Genomic DNA, 24,074 nt, shown 5'->3' on the forward strand with positions numbered 1-24,074 from the left:
TAAATTACATGGATGCTGAAATCAGCTCTAAATTAGCCAAATTTGCGCACAAAAATTGGCAGAGCAGCAGAAACAGAGGATGCAGCATAAGGTTTTTGGGAGGATTTAGATAAGTTATGCAGTTGAGCAGAGATATGAGATGAAATGTAATGCTTATAAGTGTAAGACATTATATGTAAGCTCAGGAGACTTGGGGACATGAGAATAATATTAAATGTGCTACTTTCAATATCTGGACAAATTGTTGAACCTGATTTGAAAAATAGCAACTAGAAAGCTAGGGCATCGAGCCAGAACAATTCACTGCAGGTTTACAGAAGTTATGCTAAGGTTTTATGATGCACAAGTGAGACTACACTTAGAATATGTGTTCAGATTGGTTACTATGCCATTAAAAAATAGTTGCATACTAAAGTGTACAGAAAAGAGCAACCAGATTGATCCCAAATGTAAAAGTGATTAGCTGTGGTGAAAATTATATAGAAATATAAGCTTCACAGTCTTTAAGGAAGCTTGTTAAGGGGAGGTGAATCTCATGGAAAATATCGAGAATATTAAATGTTGACAAAATTATTACTTCAACTTAAGCCAAGACAATAAGGCCAGAGAAGATGAATGAAAATCAGTGAAGTAAATTTAGAACAAAAAACATGGAAAATGTCTTTACTCAAAGAATGTTGTTTGGAATAAGTAAGTCAATAAAGGCAAAAACTTTGAGGCTATTCAAAATACAATTGGAAGCCATGGTGGGAGAGTTAATCTACTTAAGTGATAGAGTTTCGATGGGCTGCATGGACTTTCCTCATCGCTTTTTATTATGTTCACACCTGCTACTAATACCATTCTAACTGGCCTGTAATTTTCAGGTACACCTCTGCACTTTAAAAAAAAAAACTGGCGTTACATATAGTAGTCAGGTATTATACTATTCTCATAGAATTCTCCTAGTAACCACTACAGCTTACCATCTGCATAAAATGAGAAGTTAGCTTAAAGTTTAGCCACCCATTTCTGATCAGCCATTGTTTCCCCTCTCTCATCCTTAAGAGAGCCAAGTTTGTTTAATGTTTACTTTGCTGTGAACAAAGAAGATTGCATTCATTCTTCTATTTGCCAATATAATTTTCTCCATGTTTCTAATGATCCCTGTCTCTAATAATATTTTAAAATCTATTCTTGTCTTCTCTACTTCTTTAAATCTAGATTACTAAAAGTTTTGTGTATTGTGGTAAGCGTCTAATGTTGATTAGTGTGTGGTGCCACATTGTTAGTGTAGATCAATCAGATTGTTGGAAAATAAAATTAAACTCATTTTCACTTCATTAATCAATATCACAAACTAAAGTTATCAGGTCGGGGAGGAACACTATGGGTTCTGTAAAAGTAGCAATGTGTCATTTGCAAAAAGTATATTTTGTACTTTGGAATGCCTTGGTTGCAGGGGTCTGTTCTTGTGGCAATTTGATTTTTCCAGATTTATTTTTAGGATAGTTATGTAGCTGTGCTTATTTTCCAATTTTATTTTGTATTCCCCCCTCCACACCAATGGGTAGGTGACCTACTTTCATGTTCTGCCAATGTTGCTTATAACTAATTACCTGGAGGTGTGTGTGGCTTAGAATGACTTACACTCTAATTTTTCCTGAACTGGAGGGAGATGAGGCCTCTACAAGGCCTGTAGGCCTCTACAATGCTTGGCAGAATTCCCGACTCCAAGAGGGAGCCTGTTAGAGTGATGAGGAGAATCCCGACGATACTAGAGCAGGGACACTGCTGGAGCACCAGAAAAGACGACCAGGGCTGTTAAAGGGGAAGCATCCTGAAGACTGTATCAAAGTTCCCACTAAAAACCTCAGCTGTGACCAAGACCTTCAATGGATAAGTGCAAGGCCTGAATTGGAGGGGAGGGTGAAGGACATGATCTCTGCTTGACACTCACCCAAATGGAAGTAACAGAAACCCCCAAGTGTTGCATTTTATGGCACAGTGTGCTCGAGTTCTACCTGTTTTCAGCTTTTTTCTGATTTATTCATCTCTTCCCCAGTATTAAAGATCTCCTCTTATTGCTTAAAATTGCCATGATTCTTCTGCTGATCCTTATGCGCATGTCTTGTTGAAAATTTATTTAATTGAGCACCACATCAAAGATACAAAATCAATCTAAAAATCATTGAAAGTCAAGTGTTCCAAATTTGCTAATAAAATAAAGGTCTAATGTGTAAACTTTAAAATCGCTTCAGTTTTTTTTGTCAGAAGGTAGATTTGATGTTCAGGTGCTATTTTTTTTGTCGTCCAATCCGCATGATATCATTTTTACGAACAGCTAGACTGTGACTGATAGCTTCTGTTGCAAACTGAACATGCAAAACGTTGTTCTGTTTGTATTATTTTTAATGAACCAGAAGAGAGTTTTATTTTTCAAAAGGTGCTATAAATTCCCCTCTGCACCACATATAGAACATTTGCATTAAATTCCTAGCTGCATTAAAAATAACAAATAGAAAAAAAATTAAACTTCCATGGTAAGTTCATTAGTTTGCAAAAATAATGTTTGTATACAAGACGAGGATTCCCTGGAAGTTTTTCAGATGATCACTGAAGTTTAAAATTTGAGGTGGGGTAAAGAAAAGGACTTGCATCTTTTCTTGACCTCAGGATGACCCGAAGCACTTTACAGCCAATGAAGTACTTTTGAAGTGTGGTCACTGTTGTAATGTACGTACGTAATGTTTTACCACAGGACTAAATTTTTTTAATATTTCTTTTTATTTAGGATGACGAGAGGGTGAGTAATATTTGCATGTGTCTTAGGCAGTAAGAGAACAAAGTTCAAGCAATTTTTTAAATGCTGATTTTACTGCTTGAACAAAATATCACTTGCATTAAAATCCCTTTTTTTAAATTTTGGTAAGTGTCCACCTGACAGAATGGCACCTAAGGTAGTTTGTGAGTGCCCATCAGGCCCACCTGGATCACCTGGTCTTCAAGGACAAAAGGTAAGTTCACTATTCAGTATCAGTGCTTACACCTATATCAGACAAGTGTGATTTCTCAAAACATTTCACAAATTGCAGATTCAACTTTGGCCGAATTTGTGGTTTTGGCAATCTATTCTATTGATACAATGGAAAGCTTAACTTATTGCATTCTGCCAACTAGTTAAGACACAACTCATACTTATAATGTAATAGTAGCATTCTTAACTTTGAATTTTATATTAATACAACATAGAGAGAATTTATTGGTGCATGTTTTCCTGAGCCATGTAAAGATTCCAATAGAATGCTGTGACTCACTGGCTCAGATCTTCCTAAGCATTTATTCTGAGTTTCATTAATATTGTCAACTATTTAAAAGTCTTCCACTTCACATTAGCATTTCTCTGTGTACTAGTCTCATTGATGCTCTGTAATGTAATCCTTTTCACTTCAGGCATCCTGACTAGGATTGGGCCAAAGTTCCGGCAGTGCACTACTTCCGTTTGACCCTCTGAATCTGCCCCAATACTGACCCTTTCCCTGGTTTGGAGGCCATTTGTCATGCATGGTGGGCTCCTGGCAGGATTCTTGTTGCTGAGAGGAAGCCTGCCAGCGTGAAGAGGAGAATCCCAACAGTACTGCTGCAGGTACATTGCTGGAGTACCAGCAGAGGCAGCAAGTGACCTTAAGTGGGCAGAAGCGATACCATGACTGTATCAAGGACCCCACTGAAGGCCATGCCCAAGCCCTTGGCATTCAGCAGGTAAATGTTGAGCCTGAATTGGAGGGAGAGGAGGCCTCTCCAAAGCACTCTACCTCCATTGGGGGGACCTGGGTCCCTTTGCTACTGCTTCCTGGTGCCTACTGTCACCTTTCACATGGCGGCCCTGGGAAGGGGCACTAAGTGGGGCAGATGGGAGGTAAATCTATATCAAACTGTGTTTAATGTGACTCCTTGCTTGCCTTTCCTGGAAGCCTAAGGTTAACCAGGAACTAAATGGATGGAAAATTCCTCGGAGCTACTTCCATTCTGCAAGCGTTATTTTGCTGGAAGTGCAGTAGATACAGGGGGCTCGATTTTAACCCTCCCCGGCCCGATCCTCCCCTGCCCATATTGAGCAACGAGGATGAAGAAACCTATGTGTGGTACGGCGCAGTATATTGGCACCTACTAATTCATGTGGTTTGTTCCTTTTACCAGGGGCATAAGGGAGAACCTGGTAAACCAGGAAAATCAGGAATGGCTGGTGTGCCTGTGAGTACTATTCCATTTTCTATATCATCTCTGTATAATGAGCAAGTGATCAGTCAGATAGTCTGTACTTTTCTGTTATGTATTGTTACCTTGTGTTAAAGCACCAAAACATTATTTTGGTTAATATTTTAAGCCAACATGTATTTTTCCCTTTCTGTTTCCTTTTTCCCCACTGAGCACTTCCCTGTTTTCTTGTTAGACCTCCATGAATGCAACGTTTGTTGTAGTATCTCTAGAAATGGGTGAAAAACTGGAATTGTAGCTCACCTAGTCGGCCCAATGCTAATTTACATCTATTGAAAACAATGGTCACATTCAAGTACAAATCAAGCTCATTATCAAAATTTTAACCCACTTGATGTAGAATTAAGCACTTTGTGAAATACATCGGCGTTTAATAAAATCTGTGACTCCCTAACAGGAATAATGATGGCAGGAGAGGCCTGATGTGCTACATATTAACCAATAATATCCAGATACTTTGGTTCAACGTAGAACAAATATTAATAAATGGCTGAGGGAATGGACGGGAAGGAATCGCATTTATTAACATACGAAGTTAGCTGTTCATTTGAGCATGGAAACAATTCTTAGTCTATCTGAACTATAGTTGTAATGTGATCTGATTGCAAGTGATTTTTTTTTAAAGCCTATGGGGAAAAATAGGACTAGTACACACAATACTGACATTTAACAAGGAAAATTACAAATACTGATGACGTTGTGAATAAACATCGGAATGCCCATCACGGGATCCCGAACAATTGTCCGGAACGTGGCATATCTGGGTCCCAGCCAAATCTGCAGCCCTTCTTGCGTACTCCTGCCTAAGTCATAGCAGGAATATGATGGAAGTGCTGTACATTTTTGGCTCCATATTACTACTATGAAAAGAAAAACATGAGACAATGTAAAAAATGAATGAGAAAAAAATTAACTGATTATTATTGATAAAGCTGAGGATGCTAATCAACATTGTTCCTTCAGCCATCACACACCAAAAGAGTACCCTGGGAATTTGCTGTCACAGTTTGTGATCTCATGTAAGCACTGTGTTAAAATGATCTCCTTGCAGTCACCACTAGGAGTGGGTTAATTTCTTTGTACAAAGTGGCCAGAATGGTTGCAAACTGTAAATGAAAAAATTAAGGTACTGGGATAAAATAAAAATATAAAGAAACCAAAATAGCAAAAAAGAGTTAAAGAAAATTTGGCTAATTTAAAAAATGAAATGGGGCCGATGTACAATCTAAGCAAAATGAAGGCAGGGGCTGCTGTCTGCAGTGCTGTTGACTGACTTTGCACTGTGCTGTATGGACGGCTAATTTAAGTAATATCGCAGTGTGCATGGCGCTCCTGATGCACAGTGCATGGACATCCTTTCGTAGGCTGGCATCAGAGCAGTTGTGAATGGACCTGAACACTGTGGAATCATCAGTGAACAGCCCCACTCCTGAACCTTATGAAGGAGGGAAGATCATTGATGAAGCGGTTGAAGAAAATTGGGCCGAGGACACTGCCCTGAGGAACTCTGACAATTAAGTCCTGGGGTTATGATGATTGGCCTCTGACAACTACAACCATTTTCCTTTGTGTCAGGTATGACCCCGGCCACTGGATGGTTTTTCCATCAATCTCCGGTTTACTAGGGCTTCTTGATGCCATAATTGATAGCATTATTGATGACTTCTTCCATCACTTTGCTGATGATTGGGAGGAGGCTGATAGAGTGGTAATTGGCCAGTTTAGATTTGTCCTTTTTGTGAATAGGACCTACAGGGCAATTTTCCACATTGTCAGGTAGATGCCAGTGGTATAGTTGCACTGAAATGGCTCGTTCTGGTGCGCAGATCTTCAGCACTACAGCTGGGATGTTGTCAGGGCCCATGGTCTTTGTTGTACTGAATGCATTCAGCTGTTCCTTAATTTCACATAGACTGCATTGTGGCTCCCACTGAAGGTCTTGGCCGAGTTCAAAGCCATCAGCAGGCGAGTGCTGGGCCTAATTTTGAAGGAAGAGGAGGCCTCTAAGGCCCCCTCCCTCCATTCCCAGGCCTGCGGGCCGTTACAGCTGCTTTATGGGACCTTCTGCCTTCTGCCATCTTGGACATGGTGGCCCCAGGAAGCAGCTCTAAATTGGTCAGTGCAAGCAAAATCCACCGAGGACCTTCTTCCCTGCCACCATTTTTATGTGGTGGGTGGAGAAAGAGTGGCCAGCAGTGGTATGGAGGAAAATCCAGATCGAATGGTGAGGCGGCAATAGGTCTCATTTTCTCTCATTCTCTGCCGCTATCGCACCTGATTTCAGGTGGGATTGAAGAAGATAATCAGCCCATAGTTTTTGAACTTCATGATTGATGGATTTCATTCTTCTTTGCTGCTTGTGAATAGGTATGCTCCTTTACCAGTTGTGATTTATTGCTGATTTAGGAATATGAAATTTGATCTAATCACCTGATGCCAAATTTAGATATAGAAAAGTGTGATGCTTGAAATGTGTTGCGCAAGATCCTGTTTATTTTCATCACTCTATCTCTCTCTCTCCTGTGGCATTGGTGATGGTGAGGTTATACTGTTGGAAGAGGGTTTGGAATGAGACAGAAGTATACATGACCACTGGAAGGGTTTGCAAAGAGATGTGGTCAAAGACAGTGAAGTAAGTGTTTTTTGATTAGTTCCTTGAAAAGTTGAGGCATTTTTGTGTGAACTCAAAACGTAGATGCAACACTTTTATTTATGTATTAGATAGAGCAGATCTCTCAATACATTACTTAGTGAGCCAGGTTGTGCTGTTCTGCCTGTTTTAAAAAAAAAAAAATAAGCTTCTCAAAACTTCCCACAAAATCATTTCAAAGTCCATAGTTTATCTTGTTTTCAAAATTTTAGTGGAAAATAAACTTATAATTACAGTACTGTTATAGCCTGAGGAAAATCAGTACTGCACAGGTATCCTGCAGAAAGTGTTGTTGGTGGATGCTGTGAATTTGCTCCATTTTGCACATGTTAAGACTGTGGCATGCTGGGAATTATAAACACAGGAGTTACTGGGAGTTGTGGCCAAGTCTCTTCAGTTGTCAGTGGTGGTACTGGTATGAACTCAAGCCTTGGGCTTCTCAGAGAAGCAAGGCTTTGGTCTTACACACAGATAAGATTATTGTATAGGTAAATTTCATAATTTCTTGTAAACATTATATTTCTGTCTTTATTATGTTACAAAACTTATTCCTGCAATGTTTCTCAGCTAGTAAGAATTTAAGATGGTGGTGTGGCAGAGCCACCAAGGGGACTCTGATCTTATGTACATACTTATCTTTAACTAATTGTTAGCTACAGAATGAATCTGTATCTCTGTTCATATTATCGCATGTACATAGCGCGGTCCCTTTAAGACTGAGACCCAACGCGATGACGTCATCACATTGATCACGTGATTGTCCAGCGGCGGGAAAATGTGATGACGTCATGACGTCCGACCAGGGAGGGGCTCTAGTCAGTCCTCGTGGAGCTAGCAACCAGTACAGACCTGTTATCCAGCTTTCCATTGTTTTAGTGTTAAACTCTGTTTATTAGTATTAAACATCGTTTGTTTAATAGACTGACTCGATCTCAGTCCTTTAGTTAGGAATCTAGCCGTTCCTACAGTGGTGACCCCGAATTTTCGTGGACAATTTTCGCGAAAGAAGCATAACGAAACATGGAAGCACACGCCGTGGCTTTGAAACTCCCACAGTTTTGGGAACAACATGCTGCCTCCTGGTTCGTCCAAGCAGAAGAACAATTTGAACTCCGTAACATCGCCACGGATCAGACCCGCTACCTCCACATGGTCTCCGCACTCGACAGCTCCACGGCCGCACGGATCATCAGCCTGCTCGAAAATCCCCCAGAGGCCAGTAAGTATGATGCTCTTAAAGCGCGGTTAATACAGGTCTTCGGACTCATGAAGGCAGAGCGGGCCCGCCGGCTGCTCGCTATGCCCGGCCTGGGCGATTCCAAGCCATCTGAGTTAATGAGCCAGATGCTCACGCTCTTGGGCTCCGAACCCCAATGCTTCCTTTTTCGGGAGTTATTCCTGAGTCAACTCCCCGAACAGGTTTAAGCCGCTCTCGCTAGATCGGACACCGTGGATTGCGCAGCACTGGCTGCGGAAGCAGACACGGATTATGCGGTCACGCAACAATACTGCTCCGCCACGAGACAACCCTCCTCCGCGGATGCCGCCCCGATGCCTCATCCCCCGGCTTGTGTTTTTACCACGCCCGTTTCGGCGTGAAAGCCAGAAGCTGCCGCCCTCCTTGCAGTTTCACACCTAAAAAATAAAACAGCAACCTCGGCAGCAGCCCCAGAAAAGGAGGATCGAGTTTAAGGTACGGGCCGCGGCCGCGATGGCGATTGGGAATTCCGGGAAGCTCCTCTACATTACCAATTCCCTTTCGGGCTGGCGCTTTTTATGCGACACCGGGGCGCAGTGCAGCATCCTTCCCGCCTCAGCACTTGACATCCAGTCTGGGAGGCACGGTCCCGCCCTCGAGGCAGCTAATGGCGGGGCCATTCGTACCTTTGGCAAACGGCAGGTCCGGTGTGCTTCGGCGGACAACGGTTTCAGTGGGAATTTATCACAGCCAAAGTTTCACAAGCCATCCTCGGCGCAGATTTCTTATACGCCAACAGCCTCTCGGTAGATGTCCGAAACCGTCAACTGGTCAACGCGGCTACCTTCCATTCCATTCCGTGCTTCCGCAGTTCCGCACCGGCCCATACTGTCTCCTGCGCGTTACCCTCGTCGGACGAATTCACCCGCCTACTGAGTGAATTCCCAGATCTGACCGAGCCCACTTTCTCCGCCTCGGCAGCATAGCATGGTGTCCAACACCACATTACTACGACCGGCTCCCCAGTGTACGCACGAGCTTGGCGACTGGAACCCGGTAAGCTCGCGGCAGCGAAGGCCGAGTTTGCCACGATGGAGCGGCTGGGGATTATTCGCCGGTCGAATAGTCCCTGGTCCTCACCCCTACATATCGTTCCAAAGCCCGGCGGCGGATGGCGGCCATGTGGGGACTACCGTCGACTGAATGATGCAACGACGCGCGATCGGTACCTGGTCCCACACATTCAAGACTTTTCCGCCCATTTGGCGGGAAACTCAATCGTCTCCAAGGTCGACCTCGTCCGGGGCTACCATCAGGTCCCCGTACACCAGCAGGACATCCAAAAAACTGCGGTCATTACTCCCTTTGGACTGTTCGAGTTCCTCAGAATGCCTTTTGGGCTCAAGAACGCCGCGCAGGCCTTTCAACGACTCATGGACTCGGTCCTGTGGGATCTTCAGTTTTTATTTGTCTATCTGGACGATATCCTGATAGCCAGCTCCACCAAAGCGGAGCACGTCGACCATCTCCGCACCCTTTTTCGGCGCCTCAGCCAGCATGGCCTCATAATCAACCCGGCCAAATGCCAGTTCGGCCTACATCAGATTGACTTCTTGGGCCACCGCATTACCCAGGAGGATGCAATCCCGCTGCAGTCAAAGGTCGAAGCAATTTCGGCATTCCCGAAGCCACAGTCCACCAAAGCCCTCCAAGAATTCCTGGGCATGGTGATCTTCTATCACCGCTTTGTGCTGAAGGCAGCACAACTCATGCAGCCCCTCTACGAGGCCCTCAAAGGCAAGATGGGAAAGGATGCAATAACCTGGACGGCGGCAATGGACGACGCTTTCGACAACACAAAAACCGCTCTAGCCAATGCAACTATGTTGGCGCACCCTCTGCCAGGAGCCACCATCGCCCTCACCACAGACGCTTCCGACTATGCCATAGGCGCCATGCAAGCACAGTGGGTCAACGGGTCGTGGCAGCCACTGGCGTTCTTCAGCCGCCAATGCCGGCGCAACGAACGCAAATATAGTACTTTCGACCGTGAGCTGCTGGCACTGTTCCTGGCCATTCACCATTTTCGTTTCCTGTTGGAGGGACGTCCCTTCACCGCGTTTGTAGATCACAAACCACTGACTTTTGCAATGGCCAAGACCGCTGAACCGTGGTCGGCCCGACAGCAGAGACAGCTAACTTACGTTTCGGAATTCACGACAGACATCCAGCACGTAGCTGGCAAGGACAATTTGGTAGCGGATTGCCTTTCTCGCTTGCCTGTACGGGCAGTCCAGTTGGGCATCGATTAACATAAGAACATAAGAACATAAGAAATAGGAGCAGGAGTAGGCCAATCGGCCCCTCGAGCCTGCTCCACCATTCAATAAGATCATGGCTGATCTGATCCTAACCTCAAATCTTCTATCACTCTCCATCCACCCGAACCCATGTGATCTCCTGGGAGAGGCGAAAAACCAGATAAAAGACCCAATGGCCAATTTGGAGGAAAAAAAATCTGGGAAATTCCTCTCCGACCCATCTAGGCGATCAAAATTCTTCCAGGAGATCACTCTGTCCCTATATTTTCTACAGTACTTACCTTCTGTAAAGGCGATCTCCACCCCAGCCAGGAGCAGGAATAAAACCATCTCCTGAAATCTAATACAGAATTAGAACACAGTAGGAGCAGAACCAGGCTACACAGCCCCTGGGCCCACTCCACTACCCACAGGGCCATGACCATTCCGAACCTAGACTCATGTCCAATTTCCTGCCCGCTCCCCGTAACCCTTAATTTCCTTTACTTCTAGGAAACTATCTATTTCTGTTTTAAATTTATTTAATGATGTAGCTTCCACAGCTTTCTGGGGCAGCAAATTCCACAAACCTACCACCCTCTGAGTGAAGAAGTTTCTCCTCATCTCAGTTTTGAAAGAGCAGCCCCTTATTCTAAGATTATGCCCCCTAGTTCTAGTTTCACCCATCATTGGGAACATCCTCACCGCATCCACCCGATCAAGCCCCTTCACAATCTTATATGTTTCAATAAGATCGCCTCTCATTCTTCTGAACTCCAATGAGTAGAGTCCCAATCTACTCAACCTCTCCTCATATGTCAACCCCCTCATCCCCGGGATTAACCGAGTGAACCTTCTTTGTACTGACTCGAGAGCAAGTATGTCTTAAGTATGGACACCAAAACTGTATGCAGTATTCCAGGTGCGGTCTCACCAATACCTTGTACAACTGCAGCAATACCTCCCTCTTTTTTTATATTCCATCCCCCTAGCAATAAAAGCCAACATTCCATTGGCCTTCTTGATCACTTGCTGCACCTGCATACTAACTTTTTGAGTTTCGTGCACCAGGACTCCCAGATCCCTTTGTACTACAGTACTTTCCAGTTTCTTGCCATTAAGATGATAACTTGCTCTATGATTTTTCCTGTCAAAGTGCATAACCTCACACTTTCCAGTATTGTATTCCATCTGCCAAATCTCTGCCCACTTACTTAGCCTGTCTATGTCCCTTTGCAGGTTTTTTATGTCCTCCTCACTCACTACTTTCCCTCCCATCTTTGTATCATCTGCAAACTTTGATATGTTACACTCGGTCCCCTCCTCCAAATCGTTAATATAGATTGTAAAGAGTTGGGGACCCAGCACTGACCCCATGCCCTCATGGCCACCGACCAAGCATCCGACCCTGAAAAGCAGTCGTATCGCGCCGACACCTCTAGCCTCCAACTGGCTGATGTGCAATTCCACGCAGCAGGCACCTCGTTGCTCTGCGATGTCTCCATGGGGGATCCTCGCCCGATCGTTCCAGCTGCCTGACGCCGCCAAGTCTTCGATGCCATCCATGGGCTTTCGCACCCGGGTGTGAAAGCATACCAAAAATTACTGTCGGCTAAGTTCGTCTGGAGAGGAATGCGTAAAGATATCCGTGACTGGGCTAACACCTGCGTCGTCTGTCAAATGTCTAAGGTGCAGCGCCACGTCAGGGCCTCATTGGCCACGTTCGCTGTGCCAGAACGACGATTCGACCACGTCAACGTGGATCTCGTCGGACCGCTACCACCGTCCCAGGGTTACACACACATTCTAACCATGGTCGATCGTACTACCAGATGGCCCGAGGCAGTACCTTTGGCGTCTACTACGTCTGCCGGTGCAGCCAGAGCATTCCTCTCCTCGTGGGTCGCACGTTTCGGCGTTCCGGCGGATATTTCTTCAGACCGCGGTCCACAATTCTCGTCCGAGCTCTGGAACGCTGTGGCCCAGGGTCTTGGCACCAAACTCCACCGCACTACGGCCTATCACCCACAGGCAAACGGTTTGTGCGAACGTTTCCACCGATCGTTAAAGGCATCGCTGAGAGCCAGCCTCCAAGGCGCCAGCTGGGTGGATAAGCTTCCATGGGTCATGTTGGGGCTGTGCACGGCACCCAAAGAGGACTTGCAATCGTCTGCCGCAGAGCTCGTGTACGGTCAGCCGCTCGGCGTACCGGGAGATTTCCTGCCGCTTCCCACCGCGCCATGGTCTGCGGCTGACCAACTCAGCAACCACCGGGAAATGGCCAAGGCTTTCGCGCCCTTTCCGACTTTGCATCACGGCATGCCATCTTCGCACGTTCCAGCGGAGCTAAAACATGCTGAATTCGTATTCATTCGGCATGATGCCCATAGGGATCCGCTCAAGGCTCCCTACACAGGACCTTTCCGCGTAATAGAGCCCGGCGACAAGAGTTTCTCATTGACATCGGTGGTAAACCAGACCATATCTCCATTGATCGTCTCAAACCGGCGCATCTGGACATCAACCGGCCAGTAGAGACTGCACAGCCGCCACGCCGTGGCCGCCCTCCAGCTGCATCCGCACCAGTCCGAAGGCTCTCATCCGCCAGCCCGCCCGCTGTTCAACAACGTTCACTCCGAGAATACAGGAGTCGCTCTGACAGGCTTGTCAGACCTCCTAGTCGATTGACTTTTACTGTTAAAGACAATTCTGGGGGGGTGCATGTGGCAGAGCCACCAAGGGGACTCTGATCTTATACATAATTATCTTTAACTAATTGTTAGCTACAGAATGAATCTGTATCTCTGTTCATATTATCGCATGTACATAGCGCGGTCCCTTTAAGACTGAGACCCAACGCGATGACGTCATCACATTGATCACGTGATTGTCCAGCGGCGGGAAAACGTGATGACGTCATGACGTCCGACCAGGGAGGGGCTCTAGTCAGTCCTCGTGGAGCTAGCAACCAGTACAGACCTGTTATCCAGCTTTCCATTGTTTTAGTGTTAAACTCTGTTTATTAGTATTAAACATCGTTTGTTTAATAGACTGACTCGATCTCAGTCCTTTAGTTAGGAATCTAGCTGTTCCTACAGTGGCTCAAAAGATTGTCGAAAAATATTTTGAATGATGCATTTGGCTTGCCACCTTTCTTTTAGGTGCTGCTGACTGCCCATTTTTGATTCCTAGTCAATGCATCTTCTATGGTGGTTTCCATTCTTGTTTGTGATATGCTGATTGCTAAGTTCTCTATCTGTTCAGTTGTGATTTGCTGCTGTTCCTAAGACCATCAAATTTGAGCCAATCAGATACAAGTGTGATGAAGAAAAATATTCCTAGGATTTGCTTTTAGTGAAGTGCAACATGACCGCCGAGAGCAGGAGCAGCGGCACAAAGAGCGCCGAGAGCAGGAGCAATGGCACAAAGAGCGGCGAGAGCGGGAGCAGCGGCACAAAGAGCAGAGAGCGGGAGCAGCGGCACAAAGAGCGCCGAGAGCGGGAGCAATGGCACAAAGAGCGCCGAGAGCGGGAGCAGCGGTATAAAGAGCGCCGAGAGCGGGAGCAGCGGTATAAAGAGAGCAGGAGCAGCGGCACAAAGCGCGCCGAGAGCAGGAGCAGCGGTATAAAGAGAGCAGGAGTAGCGGCACAAAGCGCGCCGAGAGCAGGAGCAGCGGTATAAAGAGCACCGAGAGTGGGAGCAGCGGTATAAAGAGTGCAGAGAGCAGGAGCAGCAGCACAAAGTGCGCCGAGAGCAGGAGCAGCGTTATAAAGAGCGGCGAAAGCAGGAGCAGCGGCACAAAGAGCACAGAGAGCAGGAGCAGCGGTATAAAGAGCACCGAGAGTGGGAGCTGCACCGGAAGGAGCGGACCTGGTGGGAGCACAGCGAGAACGAGCAGTTAAAAGGAGCAGTCCCGAGCGGCAGCAACTCAACAGAGGCCGTTTTTGAAAAAGTGACGTCAGAGTAAAAAAAGTGACATCGCCACGAGGGAAGCAGCTGATTGGAGAGTAGCTGGTGAGTGTATTTTTTAAGTTTATAAGTTTATTTCTGCTGGGTTAGTTCTTAGCCTATTAAATAGAGGCATGGCATGGCAGCTCAGTCCCGTGGAGTGCACATCTTGTGCCATGTGGGAAGTCCTGGACGCTTCACGTAGCCTGGACGACCACATGTGCGGGAAGTGTCACCAGCTACAGCAAATCGAGCTCCGGGTTTCGGAGCTTGAGTGGCAGCTGGAGTCACTGCGGTGCATCCGCGAGGCTGAGAGTTATGTGGATAGCACGTTTCTAGAGGTGGTCACCCCACAACTTATGAGTATGCAGGCAGAGAGGGAATGGCTGACCGCCAGACAGAAGAGGAGGATCAGGCAGGTAGAGCAGGAGTCCCCGGAGTGCATCGCGCTCGCTAACCAGTATTCTGTTCTGAGTACTGGTGAGGGTGATGGTTCCTCTGGGGAGTGCAGCCAGAGTCAAATCCACGGCACCACGGGTGGCTCAGCTGCACAGGCGGGAGGAAAAAGAGTGTAAGAGCAATAGTGGTAGGGGATTCAATAGTTAGGGGAGCAGACAAGCGTTTCTGCGGCCGTAGACGTGACTCCAGGATGGTATGTTGCCTCCCTGTTGCTAGGGTCAAGGATGTCACTGAGCGGCTGCAGGACACTGAGGGGGGAGGGTGAACAGCCAGAGGTCGTTGTCCATATCGGTACCAATGACATAGGCAGAAAGAGGGATGAGGTCCTGCAGGCAGAGTTTAGGGAGCTAGGGGACAGATTAAAAAGCAAGACCCCAAAGGTAGTAATCTCCGGATTACTCCCGGTGCCACGTGCTAGTGAGTACAGGAATAGGAGGATAGAACAGATGAATGCATGGCTGGAGAGATAGATTCCTGAGGCATTGGGACCGTTTCTGGGGAAGGTGGGACGTGTACAAGCCGGACGGGTTACACCTCAACAGAGCTGGGACCAATATTCTTGTGGGGAGGTTTGTTACTGCTGTTGTGGAGGGTTTAAATTAGCTTGGCAGGGGGATTGGCACCAACATATAGGAGTAGAAAAAAGGAATAAGCTGCATAAAAGAGTGATTGTGTTGGATAGTACTAGAGGCGGAAGTACAGGTAGACTACCCTTTATCCGAACTTCCGAAAACCGAAACCCTCTAAAAACCGAAGGTTTTTTCGTTCAGCGTAAGTTGTGCGCACGACATGACCAGAGTGGCGCATGAATTACGCTGAGCAGGGCAGAGGGTCACTGAGTTCCCTCCTGGGTAGGAGATTGCAGGCCGAGCCGGGCAGTGTGAAGGAGGTATACCGGGAGAGTGAACCCAACAATACAGCGGCCCGTCCGATAGCTGCAGCGGCCTGTCCGATATTCTTTTCTCCCCCCCCCCCGACCCCCGACCCCCCGCCGACCCCCACCCTTTCGGATAAGGGATAGTGTATCCTTTATCCGCACTTCCGAAAACCGAAATCCTCTGAAAACCAAAAGTGTTTTCGTTCAGCGTAAGTCGTGCGCACGACCCCGACCCCCGCCGACCCCCACCACCGACCCCCCCCGCTGACCCCCCCTTCGACCCCCACCCCTGACCCCCCGCTGACCCCCGACCCCGACCCCCGCCGACCCCGACCCCCGACCCCCCCGCCGACCGCCGACCCCCACCCCCGACAAATTTCCCAGTCTTATAAAATACCTTCCGAAATCCGAAATTTTCCGAAAACCGAAACACGGCTGGTCCCGAGGTTTTCGGATAAAGGATAGTCTACCTGTAGTACCATATTAGATACGAGTAGCCTAAGAAAGACTACGAAAAATTTAAAAATGGGTTTAGAATGCATGTACGTAAACGCACAAAGTGTGGCGAATAAGGTTGGCGAGCTACAAGCACAATTATCCGTGTAGCAATATGATGTTGTGGCAATAACAGAAACATGGCTTAAAAACGGTGAGGACTGGGCACTTAATATTCAAGGGTAGAAGGTGTTCAGAAAAGATAGGGAAGGAAAAAAGGGAGTTGGGTGGCAGTGCTGATTAAGGAAGACATTGTAGTTTTGGAAAGGGAGGATGTTCTTGAGGGGACAAGGACAGAATCCATTTGGTTAGAGTTGAGGAGCAAAAATGGTATGATCACACTATTGGGGGTATTCTATCGGCCTCCAAATAGTGAGAGGGAGGTAGAGGAGCAAATCTGCAGGGAAATCGCAGAGATATGCAAGAGCTATAGAGTGTTGATATTGGGGGACTTTAATTACCCAAATATTGATTGGGATAATGCTAGGGTAAAAGGAAAGGAGGGGGAGAAATTTCTGAAATGTGTTCAGGAGAATTTCCTTGATCAATATGTTCTTGGCCCGACTAGGAAGCAGGCATTGCTGGATCTGGTGCTGGGGAATGAGGTGGGCCAGGTCGACCAAGTGTCAGTGGGAGAACAATTGGGTACGAGTGATCATCGTATCATAAGATTTAGATTAGCAAGGGAGAGGATCAAGGAACAATCTAGAGTGGAACTTCTAAACTGGAATAGGGCTAACTTCAATGGGGTGTGAAAGGATCTAGCCAGGGTAAAATGGAACCAAAGACTGACAGGAAAAACTATAACGGAACAATGGGTGATTTTTAAGGAGGAGATGTTCCAAGTACAGGCTAGGTACATTCCAACAAGAGGAAAGGGTAAGGGAACCAAAACAAGGGCTCCTTGGATGTCGAGGGAGTTAGAGAAAATGATGAAACAAAAAAAGAGGGTATAAGATGCATGTCAGGTGAATTCTTCAATGGAGAACCAGATCAAATACAATAAGTTGAGAGGGGAAGTGAAGATGAAAATAAGATTGGCTATGAGAGTAGAATGGCGGTTAACATAAAAGGGAACCTGTACTGGTCTCACTAGATGTAACTCCTATCCAGCTATCCAGTCAGCTAAACACTCATTCAAATAACTCCTCGAGAAGCAGGGTGCTGTTTTGAAGCTTTACTTGAATAAAAGTGTGAAACTATAAACAAAGACAAAGTATGTTTTGGACACAGAGGTAAGTACTATACATTAGATGTTACATAAGATGCAAAAATATGTTTATGAAAACAGAATAGACTGCTTAACACAGATAAGTAGATAACTGTATAAGTAAATAGCACTGAAGCTAGCCCTTAGTAGCTAGCAGCTAATAAACTTCTTATTGACAAAGTATTGTCAAAATACTATACCAACAAGGTTGTTATTATGTTACCAAACAAGGATACTCACAGACATTGCGTCTTGCCTAGCGTATAAGGAAGGATGGAGGAGGATAGAAAACAAGCTACCACACCTTGTTCACAACTGAGAAAACACTTCCTCGAATACTACTTCCTATGCAGACAGGAAGAAGGTCAAATAACACACTGCTATACAATAACTACCACTGGGGCGCTACCTACATCTAACAAGTCCAGAACAGAACCCAAAAATCTTCTACCGGCATGTAAATAGTAAGCGGGTAGTAAGAGGCGGGGTGGGGCCTATTAGAGACAATGAAGGTGATATATGCTTAGAGGCGCAGGGCAAGGCTAGAATACTCAATGAGCACTTTGTTTCGGTGTTTACTAAAGAGGTGGATGCTGACAAAATATTGGTAGAAGTGGAAAAGGTAGAAGCAATGGAAGGGGTGAAAATTGATAGACAGGATGTACAAGAAAGGCTGGATATACTTAGAGTGGATAAGTCACCTGGTCCACATGGCTTGCATCCCAGGTTGCTAAGGGAATTGAGGGAGGAGATAGCGGAAGGGCTTGCCATAATTTTCCAATCTTCCCTAGATGCGGGGGAAGTGCCTGAGGATTGGAAAGTGGCAAATGTGACACCATAGTTCAAGAAAGGGTGTAAGGACAATCCTAGTAACTACAGGCCGGTCAGTTTAACATCAGTGGTGGGTAAAGTTTTAGAAACAATAATCAAGGAAAAAATTAACAGGCACTTGGAGAGGTTTTCGCTAATTAAGGAGAGCCAACACGGATTTATATATTTTTTTAAATTGTTCATGATATTTCGGCTTCTACCTTAACCCCATGTGAATGTCCCAATAGTTATTTCTAACATTTTTAAAAAGTGTAGATAATCTGTGCTTTTCATTTCTTGGTTTGCTGTCTGTGAGAGTTCTTCAATGTGATTGGCTGCTTAGACAGCTTGATGATGTCACGGCTGCAGTGCGCTAAGAATCCCCTATTAGCAGCGCTACAATCAATTACACGTCGAGAAACCTAATGGCCCAGAAATTTGGGTCGGGGGCTTCCTGCGGGTGCAAGCCCCCGACCTACACTTACATATCGCGCTGACATTTGAAGACTGGGCCTGCTTGGATTTCTGGTCTGTGGCCCGGTTCAGCTCCCGGCGCGCTGTGCGTGCATGATCCAGCGGCGTACTTAGTGCGATGAGCCGGCTGGGATCACGTGAGCACTGGGCAACCAATGGGAGTTTACAAAAGTCCATTCATGAGTTAGACATAAGACCTGTCAAACTCATGAAAAGCACGGGCGCCCAAAACACTACTTAAACTTTAAATAAAAGTTTAAAAAAAAATTCCAATAATTAAATTAACTATTAATAACTTTAAAAAACTAATTTAAACAATTATTCAAATTTCTGTCAAAAATTTTTTTTCAAGACATCGGGTCCAAAAATACACTTACCTCACTGTAAATTCTTTTAAAATAATAAACCCGTGGAAAAAAATTTCTAACTTTAATTATTAGACCACTTACCTTATAAAACTAAGTCCTTACGTCTGCTTTTTACATTCGTAAAAAGTGGAGGCCTTCACGCACGGACAAACCTGTGAAAAAAACTGAAGTTCAACGCGTACGCGCTGCCTCAAACGTCGCTAGGGAACCGCCTCTTAACCCCTTGGTTCAGAGGAGAGGAAATGCCGGTTTTCCGCGCATGCGCTGTGCATGCTGAAATCCGGCACTTCCAACAGGCCCACGCGTGAGTACCCCGTCCGTACTCACGCGTTGGGACCGGAATTACTGGGCCAATGTTTTCGTCACAGAGATCACGAGATCTCTGTGGGCAACTTCCTTTGAGGTCTGTGGCGATCGCTGTCGCATTGCTGCTGATCACAAATTACGGGCCATAATTGAACTAACCTGTTATATTAATCATAGAATAATACAGCACAGAAGGAGGTCATTCAGATCATCGAGTCTGTGCTGGCTCTTTCGAAGAGCAATCCAGTTAGTCCCGCTCTTTCCCCACATCCCTGCAATTTTTTCTCCTTCAATATTATTCCAATTCCCTTTTGAAGGCTACTGTTGAACCTGTATCAGGCAGTGCATTCCAAATCCTAACCACTTGTTGCGTATAAAGGTTTTTCCTCATGTCGCCTCTGGTTCTTTTGCCAATCACCTTAAATCTATGCCCTCTGGTTATCGATCCTTCAGCCATTGGAAACAGTTTCTCTTTCTATACGCAATCTAAGCTCTTCATGATTTTAAACGCCTCCATCAAATCTTCTCTTAGCCTTCTCTGCTCTAAGGAGAACAACCCCAGCTCCTACAGTCTATCCACGTAACTGCAATCCCTCATCCTTGGAACCATTCTAGTAAATCTCTTCTGAACCCTCTCCAAAGCCTTCACATCCTCCCTAAAGTGCAGTTCCAAGAATTGGACACAGTACTCCAGCTGGGGCCAAACTAGTATTTTGCATAACTTCCTGGCTTTTGTACTCTAAGGGGGAGAAATTCAGTTGTTAGCGCCACCCGTTAGTGCCTTAAGAGGGCGATAAGTGGGGTGCAATGCGGCTAGCGCCCGGGCGCAGCGAGACCTGCGCCTCTCACGAAATTGAGCGGACATTTAGCAGCGGCGCAAAACCGCAACGCCCGCTCAGCTGCGCGCGCAGATCCTGACGTCATTTCATGGTGCAACACCCTTGGGGCGCCCTGAACCGGAAATTCAGTGGCGCCCCCCTCCTTTCCGCCTGGCGCTCCCAGCGACTGGTTGACTGGAACAGTTCCCAGTCGCTGTGGGGCTGGGGGGGCGCTATTTAAAGGGGGCTCTTCCTGGCTTCTTTGTGGTAGCCATTTTTGGACCGCTCCTTCTGTGAGAGAGAGAGATTTGCAGAGAGACAAAGGGAGAGAGCTTTCTGCATTGAGTCAGCGCTCGCAGAGGTACTTCTGGCTTCGGCCCAGAACTTTGTAGTTGGTTTGATTTTTCACTGGCATAACCTTGAGTGGCCACATACTATGGGGGCTGCAATGGGTGGAAACATTGGGTTTCTCCATTGCATTGAGAGGGCTCAGAAACGCCGAGAGAGAGTGCCAATCATGGCCAGATGGAGGAGGGCCAACAGGCGTCGGCACAGGAGGCCTTACCCTCCCAGGGTATTCCGCCAACAGTTCTCATACCTCAACATTTCTGAGGAGCAGTGTTTTCGGAGGCTTCGATTCAGCAGTGAGGTGGTCACTGAGCTCTGCCACCTGCTTCAGCCAGATCTGCAGCCTCAACTGAGGAGCAGGACGTCTGTCGGTGACAGTGAAGGTGACAGTGGCTCTCAACTTCTATGCCACCGGCTCCTTCCAATCCGCTACTGGGGACATTGCCAATGTCTCCCAGTTTGCGGTGCATTGCTGCATCCGCCAAGTCACGAATGCCCTCTTCAAAAGGAGACATCAGTACATTTCCTTCCCCATGACCCTGGACAAGCAGCAAGAGCGTGCAATGGGATTTGCAAGAATAGCGGGCTTCCCCATGGTCCAGGGCGCCATTGACTGAACGCATGTGGCTTTGCGGGCACCGCAATAGAATGCCGAGGATTACCGCAACCAGAAGGGGTTCCATTCGTTGAACGTCCAGTTGGTGTGTGACCACAGACAGCTGATACTAGCTGTCAATGCCCGCTTTCCAGGCAGCAGCCACGGCGCCTTCATCCTGCGCCAGACTTCTGTGGCAGACCTTTTCGAAGCCCCGGCTCACCCAGGAGGCTGGCTTCTCGGGGACAAGGGCTATCCTCTGTGCACCTGGCTGATGACCCCGCTCCGTGCGCCCAGCACCCCTGCTGAAGAACGATACAATGAGAGCCATCAAGAGACCAGGAACATCATTGAGCACACAATCGGCGTGCTAAAGCAACGGTTCCGCTGTCTGGACCATTCCGGGGGAGCCCTTCAGTACTCACCTGAGCGAGTCTCCCATTTCGTTGTAGTATGCTGCATGCTGCATTACCTGGCAATCCTCAGGACTCAGCCACTGCCACCAGACATTGGAGCACCAGCAGAGGAGGAGGAGGAGGAGCAGCACCAGGACGGGAGGGAGGCACAAAGTGCAAGGGCCGTCCGTCAGCAGCTTATTGCAAGTCGGTTCTAGGCCCCCTCTGAGGGAATGGCTTGTGCCATTGAAAGAACATGAATGGAACCGTTCCGCAACCCCTGAGCCGGTCAAGGCAACAGATAGTTCAAAGAGCAAACATGCACAATCTGAATAATGACACTTCTTTATTTAACAAACTGTGTGCCCTTCCCGCATGACAAAGTAACAGAGAAACCCCAAAAAAAGCAGTCAGACACATAACTGCCTCTCAGAACCTGGAGACAATGAACAAAAGAGTAAACAAAAACTGACCACGATCCTCGGCCTGCACCAAAAAAATTAACAGCATTTTGCCACACCCCCTACTTTTTGCCCTTCGAGGGTGATCTGCTTCGCTTGTGAGATTGGCCCCTTCCCACCCTGCAGCTCCTCCACAATGGGACCCCAGTGGCTGCAGCAAGGCTGGGGGAAGGCTGCTGAGTGTCAGAAACTGAGTCGGCAGATGCCCTTGAGGTACAGCCTGGACCAGCTCTGGGCCTGGAGGGCCCGGCTGCTGACTGCTCCAACTCTGCATGGGCGGCAGCAGTCTGTCCTACAGGTGGTGGCAGCTGCAGTGGAGAAGTGACAGTGTTGGCAGCAGGAATGCTGCCATCCTGACAGAGGACAGCCACTCCCTGGTTGGACGACACACTGGCACTCCCACGGGGCAGCACTGCAGCATGCGGAGCAATCTGCTGAAGCACAGACTGCTGGCCTGCTGCGGTCCCCGGCGATTCGTGCCCGATCCAGCGAGGGTGGCAGCAGTCAGTGCTCGTGTGGCCTCAATCTACGTCTGCATCAGACCAGCCACTGACTGCATTGCACCACTAAGCACTTGCATGGAAGCCACCTGTGCTGCACCGAAGTCCTGCAGACTCCTTGCCAGTGCTGCACCAAAGTCCTGGACACTCCTTACCAGTGACTCAATGGATTCGGGCATCCTTGCCACTGCAGCCATGAGCTCAGTGTGCCTCTGCTCTGCCTGGGCGCCCATTTCAGCGAGGAGCTGCACCTCTTCTGTGCTCACTGTAGCAGGACTGGAGGCCAGACTCTCCCTCTGGGGAGAAGGCTGCCGAGCTTCCCAACCACCCCCCCCCCCCCCCGCGTTGCTGCAGCCTGCTGGGCCCCGGAGCTTCATCCTCCTCAGACCCTTCCCCCCTGCTCCCCTTCAGGGAAGACGTGTCCCCATTATGGCCATGGGCTGCCTCGGCTGAGGGTGGCACTGATGGTCCGGCTTTTTCTTCCTCCTCGCCTTCAGAATCACTCAGTGGCAGCTTGAGGGCCCACCTCCTCAGCTGGCGAATCAGCTTCTGAAAGCAGGGAGGTACAAGAGTTGCTTTAGCGTGAGGACAGGGCGGCAGCGAGGGAGGCATGAGTGCTGCAATGCACTGTGTTGGTTCGATAGCAGCAAAAGATGCTGGTGTGAAGCACAAGTGGAAGGAGAGAAGTCAAAAAGGTGATGACCTTACCATTGCTGTCCAGAACGGGGTCGGCATCTCCAGTGGCGACGGGGCAAATCATCTGGCCTGCCATAATCCGCTGGACTCGCTGCTCCAGATCGCTGAGGTCTTGAAGGTGAGGCCGGCCTCCCCTGGTCCGTTGCTGCTACCTCCTGTTATGGGCCAGCTTGCCCTGCAAAAGAGAGGACCGGCTCTGAGTACAGTGTGAAGCCCTGATCTTGGCTGCACTGCCTCCCATGGTGGAATAGCCCTTAGTGTGAAGCCCTGATCTTGGCTGCACTGCCTCCCATGGTCGATTAGCCCTTACAGTGTGTAAAGTGCTGAATGTGCGTGTGAGTTTCATGAAAGGCCCAAAGGTGTTGGATGAGGGCTGGGCATTGGGTCTTTCAGGACCCTTTGGCCATAAAGTGAGGTGGACATGCAGGGATGAAGAGGATACTGAAAAGTGTACTCACCCTGACAACCCGAGTGAGGTCGTTGAACTTCTTCCTGCATTGCACAGGGGTCCTAGGCACCATGCTGCTGGAGGTCACTCTGTGAGCCGCCTCCCTCCAAGCTTTGCGATAGTCGTTGGGCAGCGGCCTCCTGCCACTGTCTGGAAACAGGATAGATCGCCTGCGCGCCACTGCGCCAACCAGAACCTGCAGGGCCCCCTCACTGAACCGCTGCGCTCACTCCCTGGCCCTCTCCATGGTCCTAGGCGTTAGAACGTGGCAGCAGGTCTGTCCAGGCCGAGAATCAGGGCTCCGATGCGCAGGGTGTGGCTGCAATCCAAGATCGAACCTCCCCTTTAAGAGCTGACCAGCGCCAGCGTGTCTGCGTGCAATCGCTAACTGGCCGCACCTGCGCTGCGCCCGCCCTCAGTGGTAGCGCCTCGCTTCTCCAGCTTAGTGCCTTAGGACAGTC

At 47.8% G+C, this 24,074-nt stretch overlaps 1 protein-coding gene across 2 annotated transcripts in view; it reads left to right on the forward strand.

Moving 5' to 3' along the window:
- The first annotated feature begins 2,892 nt into the window (after positions 1-2,892).
- Positions 2,893-24,074, forward strand: part of LOC147115226 (uncharacterized) — a 228,720-nt gene continuing 207,538 nt past the window's right edge. For both annotated transcript variants that reach the window (XM_085993599.1, XM_085993600.1), the window contains exons 1-2: positions 2,893-2,996; positions 4,180-4,233. In XM_085993599.1, coding sequence (XP_085849725.1) covers positions 2,928-2,996; positions 4,180-4,233 — 123 coding nt within the window. In that variant the 5' untranslated portion in view covers positions 2,893-2,927. The remainder of the gene's footprint in view (positions 2,997-4,179; positions 4,234-24,074) is intronic.

The sequence above is a fragment of the Somniosus microcephalus genome, chromosome 7, assembly GCF_052327205.1.
Source record: "Somniosus microcephalus isolate GS21.2 chromosome 7, FLI_Smic_1.0, whole genome shotgun sequence".
In the NCBI taxonomy this organism is placed as follows: Eukaryota; Metazoa; Chordata; class Chondrichthyes; order Squaliformes; family Somniosidae; genus Somniosus; species Somniosus microcephalus.